We start from the raw sequence: 24,250 nt of genomic DNA on the forward strand, positions 1-24,250 counted from the left end.
CTAGATGGGCTATTGAATACCTTCACCCTTTTATGTATATTAAGTGTATAAAGGGGTAATTTGTGATCATTTATAATAAAACAATGTAAAACAATAGTGTTAATTTGGGGGGAATGGTGGTGGTGGGTCGATCAGTTGAGGAAGGGGGGAAAAAAGAAAGAAATGGATGATTCTTTCCATAGCAACTGTTTAGCGTCTGGTACTAATTCATCCACTGTTAATTTTGTTAGTGTTGCAGCTGTCAGACGTTTTGCTAGGACAGATTGTGTGCATAGCTACAGGGCCCTTCTGTTTGTTTTCCACTATTCTGAATATTAGGACTGCAGACTTTTGACTTATCTAGAGACTTAGTGACTGACACAACATTTATGTATTAAGAGGACCTAAATATTTGCTATATTTGTTATGGCTGAATAATTTTATCAGTGGAAGAAACTTCAGTTACTTTGTTTAGATTTGTGCACCGAGTTAATATTACCATACTTGAGTGGTTAGTGTCAATGAGTGTATTTTCAGGTATCAGAAAAACTGCTCTGTACTTCCCCCCCATAATACAACTAATTGTTTTGCTGCATGAATGTTGCTAAACAAGATTTTATTGCTAGTCTCCAGGATGACGTGGAACAAGTTACCTCTGGTGAAGAAGAGATCTCTCTTTCTCTCTCTCTTTCCTGATGTATTGTAAAGCATAGGGAAGGATTCACTGGGGATATAGTGAATGGAGGTTACAAGCACTTATGTGTACTGAGCTTTTTGGAGAGGCATCTTACAGAATGCTTGGAACATTCCACCATCATCATGGCTGCTGAGAGAAATAATGTTTATGGAAAGTTGAGATAATGCTACAGGTGATTCATGGAATGAAGGCAAGAGAAATCATTTTTCTTTATTTGTTAGTTTGCTAGGACACGTTTTTGTAGAAGGAGGATTGAGGATTTTCCACAATTTTCTTTGTTTTTTAATTGAAAAAGTTCCCAGGTTTCACTGCACACCTTACTTCATTAAAACAAACAAAACCCCTCCCCCATCATTAGACTGTAAGGGATGCTTCTTTCCTGAGTGACCATAGAGAATTTTTATGAGGGTCTCTGTGACTCGCATAAATGTACTTGCTCCACTTCTGTAGCTCTGTAGCAGAGAAAAGGGGACCTATCAGGCTGACCTTTCCCTCTTGTGCTGCTGACATAAAACCACATATGTTGGTGTTGTGGACCCCCTTCCATCACTGCAAAAATAAGTAGGCGACACACCGTTCTTTAAATTAGACTAAAGAACACTATAAGGAACTTCAGAAAAACCTAACAAAGCTAGGTGAATGGGCAGCACAAACTTGGATGAAATTAATTGCTGGCAAGTGCAAGGTGTTGCACGATGTCTGGAATAATTTGTACTACTTATATATGTTCCTGGATTCTAAATTAACTATAACCGCTCGGGAGGAAGACCTGTACATCATTTTGAACAGCTCAGTGAAAATATTTGCTTTGTCTGTAGAGGTGGTAAACAAAGCAAACAGAATGTTTATTCAGCTGTATAAAGAACAGGATAGAAAATAATACTGAAATATTTTAATGCCATAATATAAATGATTGGTATGCTCTAACCTGGAATACCGTTCAGTTCTGGACAGTCTGTCTCAGAAAAGATACTAGAGAGGCAAGGTGGGTGAGATAATGTCTTTTATTGGACCAACTTCTATGGGTGAGAGAGACAAGCTTTCAAGCTACACGGAGATCTTCAAGTCTGGGAAACCTATTCAGAATGTCACAGCTAAATAAAAGATGCAACAGATTGTTTAGTATAAGTAATTAATACATATTTCAAGGGACCATTCAAGGTGAAGTGACCTGATAACACCCTTCCAGTCATAGGGGGGAAAGGAAGCAGAGGGTGGGGGAGAGGCACCTGGGTGAGGTTTGTCAGTGAGTTATTGATTTTTGTAATAAACTGTAAATCCAGTGTCTCTATTCAGTCAATGATTTTTAGTGTCTAGCAAAGTTATTATCGGTAATTTAATTTGTTCCACCTAGTGTTTAACTGTGACACTCCGAGTACATTTCCCAGACCTGAAGAAGAACTCTGTGTATAATATATTGCCTCTCTAGTATCCTGGGACTGACAGGGCCACAACAACACTGCATATGGGCGGGGGGGTGGGTGGGGTGGAAGATACAGCAAAAATAGAAAGGATCCAGAGAGAGGCAACAACAAATATTTAGAGGCACAGACACACTTCCATATGAGGAGAGGATCTTTAAGTATTTTGTCATTAATTTTCCCATGACCTGTGAAGAAAGCACAGGAGAGAAGGTTTATTTTATTTTATTTTATTTTATTTTATTTTTTAAAAATCAGGATAATGTATTGCCTTTGTGACTACTTTATTACAATTGTGAATTTTTTTAGAGTGTTGCTTAATTCTGAAAAATAAAGGGTGACTTAATGTAGAATACATATGAAGAGTATTATACTTTGAAAGAACTGGGTTACTTTAACAAAAATAGTATTTGTGGTGCGCATATTTAATTAGTACTGCATAATTTTCATTGTAAAAATAGCTACATTCTAACTGGTAGATAATGATTAGAAACATCTTTTTAGTTGATGTACAAGATATAAATGCTTGACCCCAAGATCAGCAATGAAATGATAGGCTTAAGTAATAAGTACATGGCTGTCACAGTTGTCCTTCACTTCTTATGACCATTAACAGGAGTTCAACCTGTTCTGTCATTATACTGCTGACACTGTACAACAGGTTGTAGCGCATTGGCACTGGCTTCCATATGTCGGCACATCTGTGAGCGGTCAACTCAACCAACCATCTTGGAGTCCTCCACTTTTGCCAAGGATCTTGCTTGAAGCATATTTTCAAGGAGACCAGAGCACATCTTTTAGTTGTCAGATTTCTATGAATCTGTGTTGATTAATTCTTTTACTCTCAATTTTTTGTTAATAAGGACAGAAATCTTCCTGTAATTACCCTGCATTGTACTGGTTCACCTTTTTATATTCTTCTCCCCCCACATCCTCCCAACATAAACAAAAAGCAGACCCACTAATCCTGAACATTTTTCCACAGCATTGTAGAGATTTAGAATTAACTGTGGCATTATATAGCATATTACAGGCATGGGTGCCCAATTGTTCATATATTAATCAGTGTGTTAACAATGACATCACTTGTCAGTCAAAGTGAACCAGCCAAACCTTACTTACCATCTTTTAAAAAACGTTTTCCTGTCACTTCACCTTTAAAATTTTAATTGTTCTACTCGAATCCTCATTTCATTCCATATAATAGCATGTGATAATTGTTAGTTCTTTCAGTTAATCCATTTTAGCTATAGTGAAGGTCTTAAAAATAGAGCAAAGTCTAAAGAAAATTTTTAAAAACAACCACTTCTAGCCCTGTTAAATGCCCCTAACGCTACAATAAAACTCTAAAACAAAAGGTGTCTTAATGATTTCTGTTTAATCGGAACTACCACATCTTGTCGGTCATATGTGTCCTTTCCCATTTAAGACAATAAAGTTAATATGTAGAATATCAAATGAAAATGTTCTCCCTTGGAATTTTTTTACTAAATTAATTCTGAGTAATAGTATATATTGTTAATTAATGGGAAACTATACTATACATCCGTTAATGATAATGAAAGATGTATGCAATTTCCTGGAATTGCATTACTAATCTGTCTCTGGTTTAAGTGAGTTGTACTTATCCTGTATAAAAAAGGACTTTATATCCTTGCTCATTGTTTTGACTCTAGAAAATGTCAGGTTTCATCCTCATCAGTTCTCCCTCCCTCCCCCATTTCTCTCTCAGGTGTGGGAGTTATGTATGTACAGATATGGGATGATATCTGTTGAATATATTGACAAATTTTGGGTGTTTTAAAACAGCAGGATATATACAGTAATACTGAAAGTCACATATATGTGGTGAAACCCAGCAGTTCTCCAACTAACTTGTTTTTCCAAAAGTGAGTTGATTTTACAGTTTGTTACTTAAATAAATTTCAGAGTGAAGAATGACTTTATAGATGTCACTTCTCTTGCCCTATGTTAACCTAGAAGACCTCCGTAGTGTATGACAAACAGGCACAGAATGCAAATTATAAGGTACTATATTTACAAATATGAGTGTTTGATCTGCACATATACTGTGCATTTGTGTAATTATTAATGCTCATTATTGTTATTTATTATTTTTGTTGTAGCATCTAGGAGCCCCATATTTCACATCCCTTCAGTGTTCCTCTCACAGGCTATTGGTATGATATTTCCAAAGCAAAGCTGACCAGATCTGTTACAAGACTAGAAAAAATCATATTGTCTTATAGCTCAAGACCTTGTCTGGACAAGTGAAATTACTGTGTACTGGACAAGGTGATGACATGCATTTAAAAGTAAATGCACTGACTAGCCAGAGTATGTAACCTGAGCCTGAAAATGAAAATTCTCCCTCTTGCAGTGATTTAATTTTAAATATAACTGAGTAGTGGAAGAAATAGTTTTTTTCCGGCAAGTCTGCTAGTTTGATGAAATTTTTACTTGGGCTCTGCTCAACCAGTTTTGCCCCATGCTACATTTTGGGGAGGGTGCATGTGGCTAACTATGCATGTGCTGTTCCCAAAGTGCAGTAGGAGTTATACCTACTGTATGGTGACATTTACAAGGAAACTTCCGTTTAAATCTCAGGTTAGATGCATTGGCCCGAGATTTTAATTGAAGTCAGATCAGCAGCTTGTTCTGGAAAACAGGGCATACAATATTGTGACAGAGGGGATGGTATCTGTCTATAAGCATCTTCAATGTGCAGTAAAATTATGTTAAGAATAAATACTTAAACATAGTCTCATTTAGATTATAAGTTTGGAGACACCAAAACTATAGATCTGTGTAGTACTTTAAAAAGTTGTCTAACAAGGATTCTACACTCCTGGCACCAAAGGATGTATGAAAATATTCATAGAGATCTTTACTTAACTTTGCATTAGAAATTAATTTTTGCTTGATGAATATTTGTTAAAGAATGGATTATATGTTATATTGGACTGTTAGTATAAAGGGGACTCACAGGGTTTTGATGGGAGCCATGATTTAGGCTATGATCTGTTTACCATGCGGTACAGTGTTTGTTTTATAAATAGATAGCTACCCATGTAGCTTACAAACATGTCATTTGTAGAAACTGTTGGCCCAGCCTGAAATAATTTTGCTTCATTTGGGTTTGAGAGGCGGACAGTGATGCCTCAGACTCTGTCTTAAAATAATAAATTTGCTAGTGGTCATTTCAGTTTTTTTCATTTGTCTTGGGTAATAACTGTAAAATCAGCAACTGCCAGTGTTCCTTCTGTGTCCTTGCCCTGACTCCCAAGCTGGCTCGTTTCTTTTGCTGCTGATGCCAGACACCATAAAAGAGGACAGCTCGAAGGACGCACTGTGAGAGGACAAGGACAACACCAGACATATGTTTGGATTCCTTGTTTGACAGATTTCTAATTCATAGGGACCAGAAATTTTGTAGGAATAGACTACAATAATTGTGGTGTTTCTGAAACGTGGTAGTTTAGATCATTGTTTAATGTGGGAAGTATTTAGGTGTGGTAGTGGTAGGGAGGGAAGTGTATACTAGGAATTGTAAGCAAGCATTTGATATTGCACATCTAAAAGATACTGAATTTTTTTGGCATATTCTCCTGTTTGTTGTTACCAAATAAAGCATACAAAATGAGTGTGTGTGTGTGTGTGTGCGTGTGTATGTGTACCTCATTGAAAATGTGACACACTGAGTTTGTGTTTTTTACTCATTTACCTCTTGTTACTCCCCTAGCCCTGTTCTTGTATCTAGTATCATGGATGCATTAAAAAAAAATAACTTCCTGTGGACGAGGAGCCTCATAGGAGCAAGAATAGTGAATTTTGGCTGATTAAAACGCCCCCATTTATTTATTTCAACAACTTCCTGTTTTCTCTCCCATGTACTTGAAAATGTTCAGCATGAAGTTAGATAATATCTCTTTCCCTTTGCAGTGCTTTCAAAGAACTTCATTGTAGATTCAGTGCTCTCCAAATAGCATTCAATTCTATATCTATATTCATTGGATATTCATATTGCTAGCCTGGATCTTATTGGGCAGGGAGGGGAATGTGCTGAATATATTCATTGGGGCATTTGGAATTCATATTCCCCAGCTTTCCCTCTAACAGTGTGACAGGATATGTGTTTGTCCAAGTGCATATATTCCAGAAATTCTGAGTTCTCCTGGCTGGTATTAATTGCAGAAGATGGTATTGGATGCGACAGACCATGTGACAGTTGTTTTGTTGACTTGGGGAATTCATGTACACGGTTTGAGTAAAATTTTCCTTCCTTACTCATTTTTGGCTTTTTGCCTATCCATGCATGCATACTCCATATCACTTGATAGTAAGACGGTAAATAAAATAATCTACCAAAAATAGCTGTAAATAAGAATAGATGTTGTTTGGAGCACTGAGAAAACCCCTGTTTTCTTGACAGTGAAATTCAGTCTTTGCTATTATTTTTCATCACAGAAAATTTCTTCTTCAGTAGAGGCTGAAGAAAAATGTTCTGTAGCAAATTCCTTGAAGAACTGATCTCAAAATTGCGGCCATCTTTTATTGTTCTCATTGGGACTGAGACCACAAACTTCCTTCAGTTAATATGGCCACTGCTTCCATTCCCCTGCTCCTCATTGTGTTCCTCTCTGTCTTCTGACTGCATACGGGGCTAAGGGGGTTATTATTTTCTCTGAGGGCAGCTTGGCTTCACTCCTACTGGGAACCAAGGAAGGTGGTAGCAATTTCAAAAGAAGGCAATTCTCAGTGAGTTTCTCTGAGGAAGCTGGTTTTGTTCATCAGCCTCTGCAGACGGAGAAACTTTTAGTTATGAAAAATAACAGCAAAATCCCCATCCCTACCATTAACTCTAAATTTATTTTTAGAAACTCATTTCTTTACTTTGCACCAGATATACTGAACGGAGTGGTGTAGGAGGATGTAGAGGTGGAGGGCTGGATGCCAGGGAAACTATTGTGTGTGCATGGCAAAATGCAGAGGACAGAAGACCGGAGAAATGGGGAACTTGGGGCCTATATGTATAAGGGAATATGGAGGACAGGCAGGAAAGGAAAAATAGGATAGTGTACTCTGACTGCTTTATGCTGCTCTGATGATGCAATGCAGCTGTAAATCTAGCTTAACTGGCCAATATATTCTGTATGCTTTGTGCTCTTCCAGTGTGTCATAAAGCTACCAGAGAAGACTGGTGAAACTGGCCTTAAAAGTTAAAATGATTTAAGATTGATATTACGTATCAACATTTCTGTACAACCGTTAAAGATATCATATGGTAGCATTCTCTTTGGGCTTCTTTTTAGTGTTCGTGTATGAAATTTTTAGGGATTTTTTTAAAATTTGCAAACAAAAACTAAGATGGAGTTATGGTAGATAATACATATCAGTAATAGATTAATGATTACAGGGATATTGTACTTATACCAAAAGCAAGCATTACAAACCTAGGAAATTCAGAGTTAAGGTTAAACTTAAAAGAAATCCAAACATGTTAAGATATGGAAATGTACAAACAACTTTAACTGTTCTCTGCAGTGGCACCATGCAAAAACTGGATGATTATAATGAAGGCATTTTACTGTTTTTGGTCCCAGAATAGATTGGCTTTTAAAGACTCGTGATTTTTTTTTTCACATCTCTCAAGATATTACAGGGCAGAGTTAAGGTTGTTTGGGCGTCTGAACTGTGTATTTCCATATCTTAAAGTGTAGATAATCTAACAATTTTAAATTCAGCATCTATATATTTTTTAGAATCCTGGGTCTCTACCATTCTTTTTTACCATAATGCCAACTACATTCATAGGAGGCTGTTATTGTACCAGTCACCACTATTATTAACTTCTCCTTCTCCTTTCAAACACTACTTGGCTACTTCTGTCTTTCTAGATGAAAATAACACCGCTTCCATGAAGCATTTAGGAATTCAAAGACTATTCTGGATCCATCTGTTTGTCTTTTAATCATACTGTCATTTGGTGTGGTTTGTTTTTTGTTTCTAGATCTTGTAAGATTGTTTACATATACCTTTGTTACATAATTCTATTCCATTGTACAAGTACAGGAGCCTTTCACACTCTAAATGGTCAAGCTTCATTATTGGGAGCAATCGGGAAGCCTTATAAGGGTTCCAGGTAGGGTCTCATCCTCTAGTGTTATGGATTATTAAGGGTGATTAAAGCTCTGCCAAATTCCAGATTAGAACTCCTCAGACGCCACTTTTCTCTGTGTAAACTTTCAGCCATTGTCTTTTCCCTCCCTTCTGACTGTCCGTGGAAGTAGCCTGTTTAAAGGTATTTACCTCTGCCGAAAACATTGGTAAATTGATGCCTTTTTCAGTTTTTCATAAGGGCATAGAACATTACAGTACCCTGTTTTGTTCCCAAATCTAATTCACAGGAATCAGATCATTAACCTCCTTTCTGTCTGTCCAAGGGAGGCCTTTAGGCATACTCTGGATATTGTAAGGCCCACTCTTCTTAGAGGATGGCTTCCTCTTGTGCTGACAAGGGAGTCTGCTTTGGTGGATGAGATCAGCGCGGTATCAGTGTAAAGCTTGATTCGTCCCTTTACTTATCATTACAGAGTGACTGTAAGAATGTCTGCACGTGCAGTCTTTGGAATTCAGGGAGCCAGGGTCTTAGATGGTATTCCCTGCTTTCCTCCATAGCTAGCCTGCTTGGTGTCAAGATAGGTACTGCTAAGCAGGAGGTTCTCTCAGAAAGGAAGATTTTGATCTTACTTTCTCTGTAGAAGCCAATACTGATTTGAGTTCTAACTGGAGGTGGCGTAATTTCCAGTTGCATTTTGTCTTATCACTTGGCGAGCTCAGGGTGGCTGCAGGGTGAGTCCAGCTGCCCATGAAAAATTGGTCTTTCCACACACCATCAGTTTGCATTGATAAGACCAAATCTTCCTTCCTCCTTGCCAGTTGTGGAGATGGAAGGTTATTAAAGGGAAGTAGGATGACAAGTAGAATGCAGCTTTCTCCCCCATGGAAAGCATTTGCATATAGTATATGCATACAAGAAGGGAACAAAGAAGATTAACTTTGAGTTATAATTGTTTTCAGGGCTTCTCAGGTCATCCTGTCTTAATCTAGAAGGAACAGATTCTGATATCCTTATGCTGGTACTATTGAGCCTGGGTAAGGATATTAGAATCTGGCCCTTACACTGTAAACTCTTTTGGGATGGAGTTTTGTGTCTTGTATAGGTCAGTCATAGGGTCAGCCCTTAAAAAATATAAATAATAATAAAGCAAAGATGGTTGCCAGTTTGAAGAATTTTGGGTAACAGGCTAAAGGGCACTAAAAAGAAATTTGTGTTGGCTTAGGTATCAGATGCATTGCAGAAAGTTTTCCCATAGATGGAGTGACCAGGCAAACTGAGGGCTTTAGAGACTGATTCTAGGCACAGACATGAGGTACAGTGAGCCATGCAGAATAGGTCCAATAAAATCCTGGAATTAACTGATGACTTTTCTTTTTTCTCCTTATATTTAACTACACCTCTACCCCAATATAACACTGTCCTCGGGAGCCAAAAAATCTTACTGCGTTATAGGTGAAACCGTGTTATATCGAACTTGCTTTGATCCGCTGGAGTGCGCAGCCCTGCCCCCCGGAGCACCTCTTTACTGCGTTATATCAGAATTCCTGTTATATCGGGTTGTGTTATATCAGGGTAGAGATGTACTTTAGTTTCTGCCTGATTTTCTCATTGTTTGTTTGTTTGTTTGTTTGTTTGTTTGTTTTGGGTGGGAGATAATTCTAAAGAAATGCCGGTTGGAGCTTTCCTTGGGGAAAGGGTCCTGGAGCTGAACTCCTGCTCCTTTTACACGCTGTTCTCAGATCATGGTTACAATGCTTATAGAGGTAAATGTTTGCAGTAGAACAGTTATTTGTGTGTGGCAGAGTAACTCCCTGTGTAGCCATGAGCATGCAGGAGGAGAGGAGGAAAATACTGTTTTTCTGAAAAACAATTAGACAATCTCTGTGCTTCAGACATATTCTGTAGTTATAGTTTTGATGCCAGAGGGTGTAATAAGTGGTTAAAAGAATTAGCATGAGGAAGGATGGCAGGGCCATTTAAGAATATGCTATTTAGGCATATACAGATTTTCCTTCTGGCAGTGGTCAGGAAGAAAGCTCTTGGCAACTTTAGACTTGTACATAATTTGTTCCATCCAGAAGGCAATCAGTTAATGATTATATAGACCCTTTGCTGTGCTCAGTATTATATGCTGCTTTTGATCAAGTGATACAGATAATTAGGACTTGCAATAACAGCTCAACTCATGGCAGAAACTGACCTAGAATCAGCATTTTGCCTGTTGCTTAAACATACAAATTATCTTTTCTATATTTGGAAGACAATATTTTTCTTGATCAGAATATACCTAGAGCTTGTGCAGTTTCATGTTTGTTGTTTTTGAGTTCAATACATTCTGGAATGGGTGTTGAAGCAGAGGACCAGCAAAATCATTCCTCCAATAGTTAGATGACTTTTTTTGTTTTTTGGTTGAAAACTCGTCAAATACTATTACATGTCAGGAGTTACTAGTGGAATTGGGAAAGATTTCCAAAATGATTTGCAAGTTATGATAGCAGATAAAAATCTGTGGTGAATAACTTTTGGGTGTTAAACTATTTTATCAAGAATTATCTATTACTACTGAGGTTTCTTTGTATTCTCTTGCTACCAGGTAACAGCAAAGAATGTTACCAAGTATTCATACATTGCTTTGTGTATCTTGGGCCATGTAGTGGGTAAAAATTTCTGAGGAGAGTGGATCTACTGTGCTAAGCATAGCATTAGCTAAGCTTGATAGGACTAACACTAATGCTTTTCTGGGTATAGAAGTGTCTGACTCTTGGAATTCTGTTACCGCCCTTTCCCCCCCTCCCCACCAGATTTCTTGATGATATGATCAGAATTAGAAAAGGTGCCATTTATATCAAGACCCTTTTTGATACAGCCTAGGTGATTTAGTCGGATGAGCCGAACATGCTGTAGAACACAGCAAGATCAAAATCACCTTTGTTATGAATGAATAATTTTGTGATCCTCCTTGGATTTTGATGACATATCTAGATAACTTATTGCTATATTCAGTAACCACACACAAGATGGAATGTGTAACTTTTGGTATTTAGCCATGCTGTGGGATCATATTTTATATAACTGAGGATGGAGTTACTTGAATTACTACAGTGAGACATGAGCTGGCTCCTTCAGCTGTGATTTTTCAAAACTACAATTGGGCATCCAAATCCCCTAGGCCACTTCGAAAAATGTCAGCGGTCACATACACCAACTTATTACCCTGCTGTTCCAGACCTAGCTTTATGGAGTGGATTGGCCAAGTCAAAAAGATGCTTAAAATATTTTGTTGTCAGTCTGAGGCTTTTTATGTATTCTAGAAATGAAAGAATCCTTTTGGCTTGCAGTAATATAGCATTAATATTTTTCAGAAGTGGAATAAGGTATTGTAGTTTGCTAAATTTAAGAACAAAGTGAGACGTGGGTGTGCTGTGAGTTGAGAATTCATGGTGCTGCACATGTCCTTGTAAAACTGTATACGAAGAGAACGTAAGAACGGCCATACTGGGTCAGACCAGTGGTCCAGTATCCTGTCTTTCAACAATGGCCAATGCCAGGTGCTTCAGAGGGAATGAGCAGAACAGGTAATCATCAAGTGATCCATCCCCTGTCTCCCATTCACCGCTTCTGGCAAACAGAGGCTAGGGACACTTCAGAGCATGGTTTTGTGTCCCTGTCCATCCTGGCTAATAGCCATTGATGGGCTTATCCTTCATGAACTTATCTAGTTCTTTTTTGAACACTGTTATAGTCTTGGGTTCCACAGATTGACTGCACACTGTATGAAGATATACTTCCTTTTGTTTTTGTTTTTTAAACCTGCTGCCTATTAAAGAGATGACAAGAGTTAATATTGTATGATTATTAGGCCTGTCAAGTGATTGAAAAAAATTAATTGTGATTAATCGCGTGATGAAAAAAATTAATCGCAATTAATCGCGCTGTTAATAGAATACCATTTTTAAAAATATTTTTGGATGTTTTCTACATTTTCAAATATGTTAATTTCAATGTGTACAGTGCTCACTTTATATTTTTGATTACAAATATTTGCACAATAAAAAACAAAAGATAGTATTTTTCAATTCACCTAATACAAATACTGTAATGCAATATTTTTATCATGAAAGTTGAACTTACAAATGTAGAATTATGTACAAAAAAATAAATGCATTGAAACATAAAACAATGTAAAACTTTAGAGCCTACAAGTCCACTCAGTCCTACTTCTTGTTCAGCCAATCGCTCAGACAAACAAATTTGTTTACATTTGCAGGAGATAATGCTGCCTGCTTGTTTACAATGTCACCTGGAATCCCACCCCCTAGACAAACCCCTCTGCTCCCTGTCCCCTGACTGCCCTGACCCCTATCCACACCCTCACCCCTTGACAGGCCCCCCGGGACTCCCATGCAGGGTCGGCTCTAGGATTTTTGCCGCCCAAAGCAAAAACAATTTTGGCTGCCCCCCCCCCCCCTTATTTAATTACCCCACTCCTGGCCCCGCCTCAACTCCGCCCCTTCCCCAAATCCCCAGCCCTGCCTCCTCCCCCCAGGCTCTCAAGCCTAGGAGGGAGGGAAGGAGGGAGGGGGAGAAGCGGCGCCACGCCGCGGCCACCCGGAGTCTCCCCCCCTCCCAGGTTTGAGAGCCTGAGAGGGAGGGGGAGACTCTGAGAGGCTGTGGCGCGGGCGCCGCTTCTCCCACTCCCTCCCAGGCTCTCAAGTCTGGGAGGGAGGGGGAGCAGCGGCGCGCGAAACGGCTGCTCGGGATCTCCCCCTCCCTCCCAGGTTTGAGAGCCTGGGAGGGAGGGGGAGACCCCAAGCCGCCGCGGTGCGCGAAACAGCTGATTCGCGCGCCGCTGCTCCCCCTCCCTCCCAGGTTTGAGAGCCTGGGAGGGAGGGCGAGTAGCGGCACACGAATCAGCTGTTTCGTGCGCCATGGCAGCAACAGCGGAGGTGAGCTAGGGTGGCCGGGTCACCTCTTTAGGGGCAGCATTCTGGCGCCGGCCATGCCGCCCCTAAAAATGTGCCGCCCCAAGCACCAGCTTGTTTTGCTGGTGCCTAGAGCCAGCCCTGCTCCCATGCTTATCCAACCCCACCCCCCGTCCCTTGATTGCCCCCTAGAACCTCCACCCCATCCAACCGCTCCCTGTCCCTTGGGACCCCCCACCCCTTATGCAACCCCCCCCAGCCCCCTTACCATGCCGCTCAGAGCAGCATGTCCGGCCACTGTGCTGCCCAGCCAGAGCCAGACATGCTGCCGCACTGCTTGGCAGGAGCGCACAACCCCGCGGCCCTGAGTGCTGCCGGCGTGGCTGTGGGGGAGGGAAACTATTTCTTTTGTTTGTCGTTTTTACAATGCAAATATTTGTAATCAAAAGAAATATAAACTGAGCACTTTGTATTCTGTGTTGTAATTGAAATCAATATATTTGAAAATGTAGAAAAATTTCCAAAAATATTTTTAAAATTTCAATTGGTATTCTGTTGTTTAACAGTGCGATTAAAACTGTGATTTATGCAATTAGTTTTTAATTAAAATTTTTTAAAATTTAATTGCATGAGTTAACTGCGATTAATCACCGTTATTCATTATATAACACTGAATAACTGATTATATAACCAAAAATTATTTGACTCATATTAGTGATTAAGAAGATTACCTGGTTTTCCAGAATGGGAATGTTTATTTAAGAACACCCATCTCTATTAGTAACAGCATGATTTAAAGAAATTTTGCATAAATAAAATATTACTGGGGTTTAGTAGAAATTATGTACATCAGCAAAGCATGAGAGAATTTGTTTCTCTCCCCCCCCGCCCCTCCCCCCCCCCCCAGTGCACGGGTTCCCAGACTTGGTTCACAGGTTGTTCAGGGTACGCCCCTGGCGGGCTGCGAGACACTTTGTTTATCTGAGCGTCCACGGGTACTGCCACTCGCAGCTCCCAGTGGCCACGGTTCGCTGTTCCCGGCCAGTGGGAACGGCGGGAAACACGAGCGGCCGTACCTCCGGACACTCAGGTAAACAAAGCGTCTCGCAGCCCGCCGGGGGCTTACCCTGAACAAGCCGTGAACCAAGTTTGGGAACCCCTACCCCAGTAAAAACTAAAATTCATATGGTGCATGGCATTTATTTTTTTAATATATTCACCATCTTACCCATTCAGATGCCTTTCACTACATTCAGTAAGTTACAGATCAAAAGGTTGAGCAAGTAGGCTTGAAGCTGTCATAGGTAGATTATTGAAATATAAATGAGGATGAGTTCTTATCTTACTGTTACTTTCTAAGTAACTGTACTTGTGTACAGTTCTTTCTGACCTGGAGTATGTTACCATTTGGTCCAAGACTCAAGATGTTCCTTCAGTCTCTAAATATATTTTTTCCAAATATTGTACGTATTATAACACTGAGTCTTGTATTCTATACGTCAGCCTGAGGTTTTTGTCTTTTTATGATGATGATGATTTATTATTTTGGAAGGGGCACGGTAGGGGGAGGGGGCATAGTGTTTTGAAAATGCTTCCCCAGAGATCCTAAGTGGAAGCCAGAGGAGTTATTCTGAACTTCTTTCTCGCTTCTTCTATAGGGCCCCTCGGTTTAAAGGGTTTCAACAGCAGGATAGCCAAGAGCTTCTCCACTATTTGTTGGATGCAATGAGAATAGAAGAAACAAAGGTAAAATCTTTGTATATTTTCAGTGAACTAGCTCGAATTGACTGTAGATCAGATGTCACCTTTTCACACACTTTGTTTTCTCTGTTTAAAATAATGAAATGACTACTAAGGCTTGTTTCCACTATTTTTCAAAAAAGCAACTTGATTATTACATTTTCATTTTGATATTTTAAATTTGTTGATCTGGATACAGATTTCAGTTGATTGTTGAAGGGGATATCATAAATGGTGGTTGTTATAATTTTCCAGTGACTTTGGAAGCACTATTTTAGGAGACCGATTCATCTGTAGTTATTAAAAAATATACTTTTTAAGTGGTAGGGTAAAAGTCATGTCCCTAACTCATTTGGTAAAATCTGCTTCAGGATAAAACTTCATATACTGCCCCACATCCAGGGAGCAATTAGTTTATGTTATAAAACTTCACTAAAACCAATTTGACTGGAAAAAAATTAAAGCAAAAATATTATCCAAGTTTCTAATGTCTTTTAGCAATGTTCTAAATGAAGAAAAATTGCTTGTTTTACAGATGAAATTGTACTTCCCATTACTTAACAAATCTAGATCAAGTACTAAATATATATACATAAAGAAAGCTTTTTATATAAAAAAGATATCTATACACATTTAGTATTTATTTTCTTCATTTCTGCCCCTTACTTCCCTGTTTCCAGAAGTGCAGTTTTGAACCATAATACACCTAATCTGATTTGTTTGACATCTCCGGTTCATCACTGTTTTGCCTCTTTCTGACTCAGAGGAAAAGGTCTTTCTTCAGGTGTAATAGAAAATAGCCTTTTCCCAAAGGAGGCACTTTACTATAGTAGTGATCATTCAATATAGCCCTTCTTCCATCCCAAGCAAAGTTTACTTGTCTAGTATCTGTAATGTACCTATACTGAATTATCATGGACATGAGATCTGAAGCCACTCCTGTACCCGGGTCTCTGGCACAATAGAGCCATTGAGCCATCGCCACATAACAGCTCTATGATGCAGTATTTTTATGTATTTTGGACTTCATGGAACTATTTTTTTGACAAATGGCACATCTGGTCATCAGTCAGTCCATATTTTAATTGACTGAATAAAGTCTATAGACATTACTATTATAGCTTGTAATGTACAACAAGATTATGCAGTGACAGTATCTATAAATAAGCTGCAAAAGTGGTTAGCATGAATTGTGGAAATGCATTGCTAACATGCAACTCAAACCCAGTTTAATAATAAGAAGCTCCTTTTTGCAAACCTGAAAACTTAGTTCATGTCAACAATAGGCTGCATCATAAAAATAGTGAACTATGGAGAAGCTTTTCTCAGTCCTGACATTATAATGTCATAAAATGACCCATTGAGCAAAAGTATAAGGATAGCTGTTTTTATTTCTTTTAATTTAAGGGGGAAAAAGAGTTTTCAGAATGTTGTAGTGATGGCACTACTGTGCTGTTCCTGTTGACTTTAATGGGGTAGAGTGGTTTAAACCCTATTTACTGTACAACCTATAAGAATATAGGTTTAACAGTAAAAGCAAGGGAATGCTTACTTAAACTAATATTCTGACACTCCTCCCTCTCCCCATAATGAACAGATTAACACAAATGACAGCATAAACTCCAGTGCCATCAGTGAACATGGCAGCGTCATTAGGTCTTAGCGTGTATTTTTTATTTGTCCTATTAATAGTTTCATTAGAGAGCAATGGTGGCTGCTGTTATCACCATAATAGAACGTGTTGAGGAATATTTTCTTTATACATTAGGTTGTACAGTATTTCTGCCATCTCTGTCATTGGGTAAGTGAAGGTTGGTCCCACCTTTTACAGCACTTAAACCCCTGTTTTGCCATAATGGTGCATTACTATTAACAGTGACTTTATCACCTCAGGCTGTGCAGTAAGGGACATTACTAGTAAAAGCTCTTTTTTTCTCCCCCTTTCTTTTTCGGGTCTATAAATGGTATGACAAACTGAGAATGTCAGATCTGTGGATCTATTCAATCTTGTGAGCAATGACAGTTGTGCCAATCAGATACAAGCAGTAGCAGCATTGTCTGTCATGGGAACTGCACAGCTGTTAATCGTGCTATTGTTATGGAGTGTCACTACCATGTGTTTTTTGATTGAAGAAAGCCTACAGCAATATGTCTGCCACCAGAATCCTTTAGAAATGATTATAGCCACTAACCTTCCTCTTTCATGCTGCTTTTAAATGTTTGCTTTTGAGTGTAAAGTTTCGGTAACAGCCCTGATAAAATAGCAGCTAACCACTTCAGTGTACCTGTGATAAACCTTCTGTTTAGTTGAGCAGTCTAATTGGCACTTCTCTTACAAATTCTGATTAATTTTTTCAATCAAAGCTATTTGGTCCTTTAAAGTATATCTACTGTATTCAAATAGGTGAGTGCAATCTCAAAATGCTTTTATAGCGCTACATAAATTACCTTTTCACTATGCTTTTAATTTGTTTTTACAGCCTATAAAACAGTTCTTCTACAGTGCCTTGAGGTTTTGTCTCCAATTTCTGGGCTTTCTGAAACAATATTGCATTATTTGGAATCCTGTTTTTATTTTTTTCTGCATCCTTCTGAAAATACATTAATCTATAAAAGTGGACCTTTAAAATAAAAGTCTGTCAATACCACAATCCAAATTACACACTGTCTGCTGTTTCCAGCGATGTGTGCTGGAGATTGTTTCACACCAGGGTTTGAAGTAGCTGAACCCTGCTGCTAATTGATTAATGTCTGCTGCCATTGTTAGTAGCACCCTGACCATTCAAAGACTATGTCTTTCTTTGACCTAAATAAATGGTTCAACGCACTAATCCCAACAAAAGGGGTTGCTTATGGCCCTAAACCCATTTATGGTATTCAACTTGGTGAATTACGTATTGATTAGACCTTTTAGTATATTGTTGGCTTTAAGATGAACAAAGCAGAGCTTGGGGCGTCCGGACTTAATTCACAAGCCAGGTCACATACTCATAAGGTAGAAGTATGACTAATCTGTGGGTAGATAGATGAACTGGAAATCGAACCTCGAAAGCTATCCTTCATCATAGCATTTCCCAGTACATATGGTTTGAGTGGAACATGACATGACAACTTATAACCATCTCAAATTTTAATATATATTTTATACTTTAGAACTGTGTTGTAAAAGTGATGATTATTTGTTAGTAGGTCTGCTATGGACTACATACAAGACTTTTGTAGCATCACAGCTCGTTTCTGTTTGTGACTTTCATGTGCCATTTAACAAATATAGTAATACAGTAGAACTTCGCTACTTTTTACTAATGAAATGGAAACCCATTACACATTACTGAAGACTGTGAATAAGTACTTTTAAAAAGGGAGGAAAATAAAAACAGGGACATATGGATAATACATCCAAAAATGTACTCTGGTCCTGTATTTGAGAGTATCGTTTAGTTTAATTATTTATGCTATTCCACAGCATACTGGAGAAAAGTTAGTTATATATTCTGTAGAAATATTGAAGCCTTATTAATATGAGACCTCACTATGGTAACTGCTGTTAATTTTTTGCTGAGAAGTGGGCAAAACTTGCTATTTTTATGTGCAAGCTATAGGTACAGGTAATATAATTCTGTTGGATGCTATTTAGATGCAGTTCGCCTCCTCCAAAAATATATTTGTAGGGTTCTACATTCTCTTCAGTACATTCAGATAATCCTTATATGGGTTAATGGGAGTTTTCTGTACACACATTGATGTGTGACTAAAGGTTGTATTGACTAGCAAATAAAATTTAAACCTACTACTCTCTAAATAGAGTAATTGAAGCATGGTTAAAGATATTTAGCAAATTTTACACATTTATATTCCAGCCAGTCACTGCACTACAAAGCAATTTATTATTTCCTTTCCTAGCAATGTTCACTTCATAATCCACAATTTCTTGATAAATTTACTACCTACCTAAAATTTGCCCTTTTTTGTGAGGAAAAATGCTTGATGTAGTTAAAGCTAGAGTTATATAAACTTTTGTGTAGTTTTCTGGAAATAACCAAAAATTGTTTCTAACAGTCTGTCAGTGTTTTTAGAGTGCCTATCACCCACTGAAAATACTTATTAAATATTTGTGTTTATATTTATAGCGTATACAAGCTGGTATCTTAAAAGCATTCAACAATCCAACAACTAAAACTGCAGATGAGGAAACTAAAAGAAAAGTTAAAGGTATGTTATTCTTTAATACAATATTGTCTTGTTATTTATAGTGATTTATTTTTAAGTTCTTTTTAGCAAATGAATCAATCACTATTTAAAAAAATAAATAAATGTACAAGTTTTAAAATATAATTTTCAAAATTGACTGCCTTGAAGTATTGCAGATGGTTTTATAAGACTTTTATTACGTGTTATTGTGGTGCCATCTAGTGCACATGTAAAGTATCGAAGTGTTATGTACTAATCTGTTTCCAGTATCTAGAATAAAGGCTTTCTTTTGTTAATTACTGTCATATAGGCGTGTAAAACTTAGTTTTACTTTTACTTAAGTATTCTGCTGCATCTTCAGATCTTTCGATTAAGGCCACAACTATTGCATCACTCATAAAGAGACCACCTTAAATGCGTTATTGATTAAATTGCCACAAGGTTGCTGATGACATAAGTGTGTTGAGAATAACAACACAAAAATAAGATGAATTATTTGAATCAGGGCAGTATTTTCTAAACCTCAGTCTTTTATTTGCATAATACTTAAAGCTTAATTAAAATTCCAATGGTATTGTAATTGTTCTGAAAAATTAAGTTAATCCTTGCCAAACCTGTAGTAATTTGATCTTGATAATGTATTACAAATCTATTGAACAGGTTTTGGTTTTGAGTTGTACAGTTTTTTAGAAGCTATTTGTCATTTAGAAAATCAACCAGCAGGTCTCCTGCCTAAATGCCTGCTACAGTGCAATAGAATATTATATCAATAGGACTTATGACTTGCATTGTGTATTAAAATAAAAAACCTTTCTTAAAAGGAGATGCAGCATTATTCTGTTACTGAAGGAGGAGGGGGAGGGAGAAACTGAATTCTGTATTTCTAAGCATTGACAAATATTAAAGTAAATGATATATTTTATTGAATTAATTTCTTTAGTGGTAGGAAATATTTTGAGCATATTCCTACATTGTACTATATGTGTTCCGAATAAATCATAGAAAGAATTACATTGTACTTATACAGTGGCATTGGATCTGTTTTTTTCACATTAAAAAAGGTAATGTTTTTTCAGCATATGGAAGAGAGGGTGTGAAGATGAACTTCATAGATAGGATCTTTGTTGGTGAATTGACTAGCACTGTCATGTGTGAGGAATGTGAAAATGTAGGTATTTTGGAATTCAGCTCGATGTGGAATAGAAATGTATTGTCAATTTTATACTATTTATTTGTAAAAAGATTTTATTGAAGGCTGCTTATTAAAAAGGACTATTTTGTCCTTAAAATATTATCCTTTCCACTCATACAAAGGAGTCATGTGACTCGGAAAAGATTTAGACGCTTTAATGTGTCTCCCTGTTGTAGATCCCAGGGGGGTTGGAACTTGATTCACCAGGAGTTGGTGGGAGGAAGGAGGGGGAATGGTTAATTTCTCCTTGTTTTAAGATTCAAGGGGTTTGGATTTGTTTTCACCAGGGATTTGGTGAAGGTTTTTCAAGGCTTCCCAGGAAGGGAATCCATTGAAATGGTGGCAGCCGAACCAGAGCTAAGCTGGTAGTTAAGCTTAGAAGTTTTTCATGCAGGCCCCTACATTTGTACCCTAAAGTTCAAAGTGGGGACCTGTCTTTAATGTGTTTGTGTCTAGCTGATCTTGGGCTGGAGGTTCCAAATTCTACAATAGTTTGGGAAATACTGATCATGTATTTAATGCAGCATTTCCCAGATTTTTGAAAACTGAGCCCCGCTTTGGGAAAATGAAACCAGTCCACCCTCCCTGCCCCTGCAACTCTGTCATGTGTTGTTAAAGTCCTCCCTATCTTAATGTATCCATTTTTCTTGCCCCCATGGGTAGTCCTTTGGGACATGGACCACACTTTGGGAAATTTTGATTTGATTAAAGGGAGTGGGAAAAATATATTTAATCAGATTATGGAATTGATATTGATCTAAATGGTCTCTTCTTGAAATACTTTTAGTAGTTAACTTGATATTTTTATTAAACAATATATAACTTTAGTAACTTAGTATTGATCAACATTTTATCAAAAATAAGTAATTTCCATAATCGTTAGAATTTCCTTTAGAGTCACAAGGATGAAAAGCTTATTATTTTGATAAATTTTCATGAATTATTGAATGTTGCATTTATATTTGGTTTACAATATTATATTTCATATTATAGACATATAATAAACCCTTTCAGTCTGAATAATTAATCACAGTTCTGCAGTGCCAGGTAATCTTCCCCTTGTGTAAAGTGCAGAATATAATTTTAATATGTCACTGGTATCAATGAAGAACTTTATCTGCATACAACTTAGAAAGGTTAGAAGTTATATGTACCATATTACTGTTGCTTAGTCTGCACAGGAATCAGGAATTTGCTGGCTACAACCACATTAAAACAAGGTTCCAGTTCAGTTTCCTTTATCAGCGTTGGTAGGGATTTTTTTTCTAGCACTGGTTCTTGCAAAATCCCTCTCCACAGAAGCCTTGCCGAAATCCTGCTGACCCCAAAAAATAAACACATAAACAAACAAACACCACTTAAATTTAAACACGGAGCGCTAATCCTGATTATTTATTTTTCTAGCATCTAGTGATATGTTGGATGCATCACAAAACAAGTAAAAATGTTTTCCTAGCTAAATTTAACATAATACCCACAAGGGAGGGTCATAAACATACAAGGGGAAAAGAATGGCAAGGATGACAGTAATAAGAAAACATGGTTAGTCACTGGGTTGTATATACATCTTGGTATTTTTTGTTTGTTTTACCTTCCACTAACTTCTCATAAGCAAGGTGGCAAAATTTTTTTTAGAAGGGATTTGAATGTGGCGAGAAAGGAAGCTTAGTAAACAGGTTTTGGCAGGATATTTCGGGCATAAGGTCAGCATGGAAGAGGGCACGAAGAGAAAATGTGAGAGAAAATGTAGATAAAGGTGGGTGACGTAATATCTTTCATTGGATCAACTTCTGTTGGTGAGAGAGACAAGCTTTTGAACTACACAGAGCCTGAAGAAGAGCTCTGTGTAGCTTGAAAGCTTGTCTCTTTCACCAACAGAAGTTGGTCCAGTAAAAGATATTACCTAAACTACCTTGTCTCTCTAATATCCTGGGACTGATACAGCTACAACTACACTGCATATGTAGATAAAGTCCAACTCTCTCTAATTCTAGCATACCTTTTTATTATGGTTTTCAGGAAGCAAAACATAATTTTGGAATAAATTAGGGTATTTTTAAACACCCTATAAACTTTTTCCATAGATTGGCTTTAATTTAACTACTAGTACCACTCTAAATGTAGATGTGTGACCCAAGAAATTCATATAATAGCTTTTTAGCTTTAGCGAATGAACCAGTTTCATGATTTAACCCATTTTGGGGTACATCACTTCAGATATGACTAGGCAGAATCCTGTCATTTTACCCACTTGTTGAGTAAATGACAATTATATCAATAATTGTATTCATGAGCAGTGCAAAAGCTCAAACATTTCTGCATAGGGTCAAAGATTCCAAGTTTCCCTTCAACGTTTACTCTGCAGTTTTCCATTGGGTTTGCACCCTCTGCCTGCAGAAGAAATTGGTAATCCAACCACAAACACCACGTCCTCCAACATCTGCATAGATCTGAGATCCGCCAGCTATCACGTGATTCCTGTGGCTCACTGCCTGTTCCCTTGTGCCATGTTGCTGTTCAAGCCATGCTGCCAGTGACTCCCCATCCAGCATCTGTCTCTGGGACTTCCCTTTCAAAGGGTTTCCCTATCTTTTTAGTTTACTCTAAGTTCTGGAATGGGGACAGTATGCAGCTCCCCTGCTTACCTCCTGTCCTCTCATGTATTGCTACACCCTTAGAGAGCCTGTGCAGGTAAGGGAAGACTTAGTGGCAACTGACATGGAGGATAGGTCCATCAATGGCTATTAGCCAGGATGGTCAAGGATGCAACCCCATGCTCTGGGTATCCCTAAGCCTGTAGGACTGGACGACGAGATGGATCACTTGATAATTGCCCTGTTCTGTTCATTCCCTCTGGAGCATCTGGCACCAGCCACTGTCAGAAGATAGTGGCTTGGGTTGGATGGACCATTGGGCTGACGCAGTAGGGCCGTTCTTATGACACTCTTTGAGTGGGAAGGGAAGGTCTCTTCTGTGTATGGATCACAGGGATATATATGACCTTGTCCAGTGTTTTTATACACTGAAATTTGACATTGCATTCTCCAATACTTACTGACCCAAAATAAAATCACAGTTAACTTTAAGTAAATATTTAGTACAAGGATTGTAGAAAGCTCTTCATTCTAATTAGAAAGATCTTGCACCTGACAATTACCTTTTGTATAGTTTTTTTCCTACTATGATAGAAACATGGAGACTTCATGCTAGAACTCTAATACAGTTCTTTGTATTTAATTGTCTTTTCCTCCAAGATTTCCACAGTAAAGGAACCTTTCATTGATCTTTCACTCCCTATAATAGAGGAGAGGGTAAGAAACCAATCAAATATTTAATAAATAATCACAGCTTCTGCTGGGGTATGGTTTTTTTACACATCTGTATAAAAATGTGTGTGTAGAAATGTATAGATACACATTGTTTTGCTTTAATAACCTTAGTGTGTATGTATGTAATTTGTATATGTATATACAAAAAATATGTACAGTGTCTGTATCTGTATATTAAATTAGCCTAAATGTAGAACAATTCATAAATAGTCATATGTTTAGTTTTATAATACTTTGTGTACATATACCCTTACACGTTCAAACAGATTATTGTTAAATTAGTCTAAATGCAAACCAATTTCAGGCTACTTAGAAGCTTTTGAAAAGTAAATTCCTAATCTGTTGCTTTCTATATCTAAAGAAATGACTAAAGTAGTATTTAAATGCTCAGAGATTTACCTGCAACTCTCACTGAAGGCTAACAAAGTGATGAGGTAATGTAAAAATTGGTTCACTGTGAATATCATTGTTCCAATTTATTTGAGAACATTATTTTGAAAGTAATGATTAGCACAGAGTTTTATAAGCTCTCTTCATTAATTGGAAGAAAGTCTTGGGTTTTTGTTTTTGTTTTAAGTATCCTTCTTAGCAGCTCCACTGTAGATTCACATGTAGGCTGAGGAGAGCATTTAATAACTTACGTAAAAAAGGAACTGAT

The 24,250-nt window shown here is 37.7% G+C and overlaps 1 protein-coding gene across 10 annotated transcripts in view; it reads left to right on the forward strand.

Moving 5' to 3' along the window:
• USP45 (ubiquitin specific peptidase 45) overlaps positions 1 to 24,250 on the forward strand; it is a 105,533-nt gene that overhangs the window by 62,410 nt on the left and 18,873 nt on the right. For 3 of the 10 annotated variants that reach the window (XM_054022468.1, XM_054022466.1, XM_054022467.1), the window contains 4 exons: positions 14,799 to 14,886; positions 19,011 to 19,092; positions 20,133 to 20,239; positions 23,518 to 23,574. In XM_054022468.1, the coding sequence (XP_053878443.1) occupies positions 14,799 to 14,886; positions 19,011 to 19,092; positions 20,133 to 20,239; positions 23,518 to 23,574 (334 nt within the window). Of the gene's footprint in view, positions 1 to 4,026; positions 4,119 to 14,798; positions 14,887 to 19,010; positions 19,093 to 20,132; positions 20,240 to 23,517; positions 23,575 to 24,250 lie in introns of those variants that run through there. The other 7 variants (XM_054022472.1, XM_054022470.1, XM_054022469.1 and 4 more) reach the window with 6 other exon arrangements.

The sequence above is a fragment of the Malaclemys terrapin genome, chromosome 3 (assembly GCF_027887155.1).
Source record: "Malaclemys terrapin pileata isolate rMalTer1 chromosome 3, rMalTer1.hap1, whole genome shotgun sequence".
In the NCBI taxonomy this organism is placed as follows: Eukaryota; Metazoa; Chordata; order Testudines; family Emydidae; genus Malaclemys; species Malaclemys terrapin.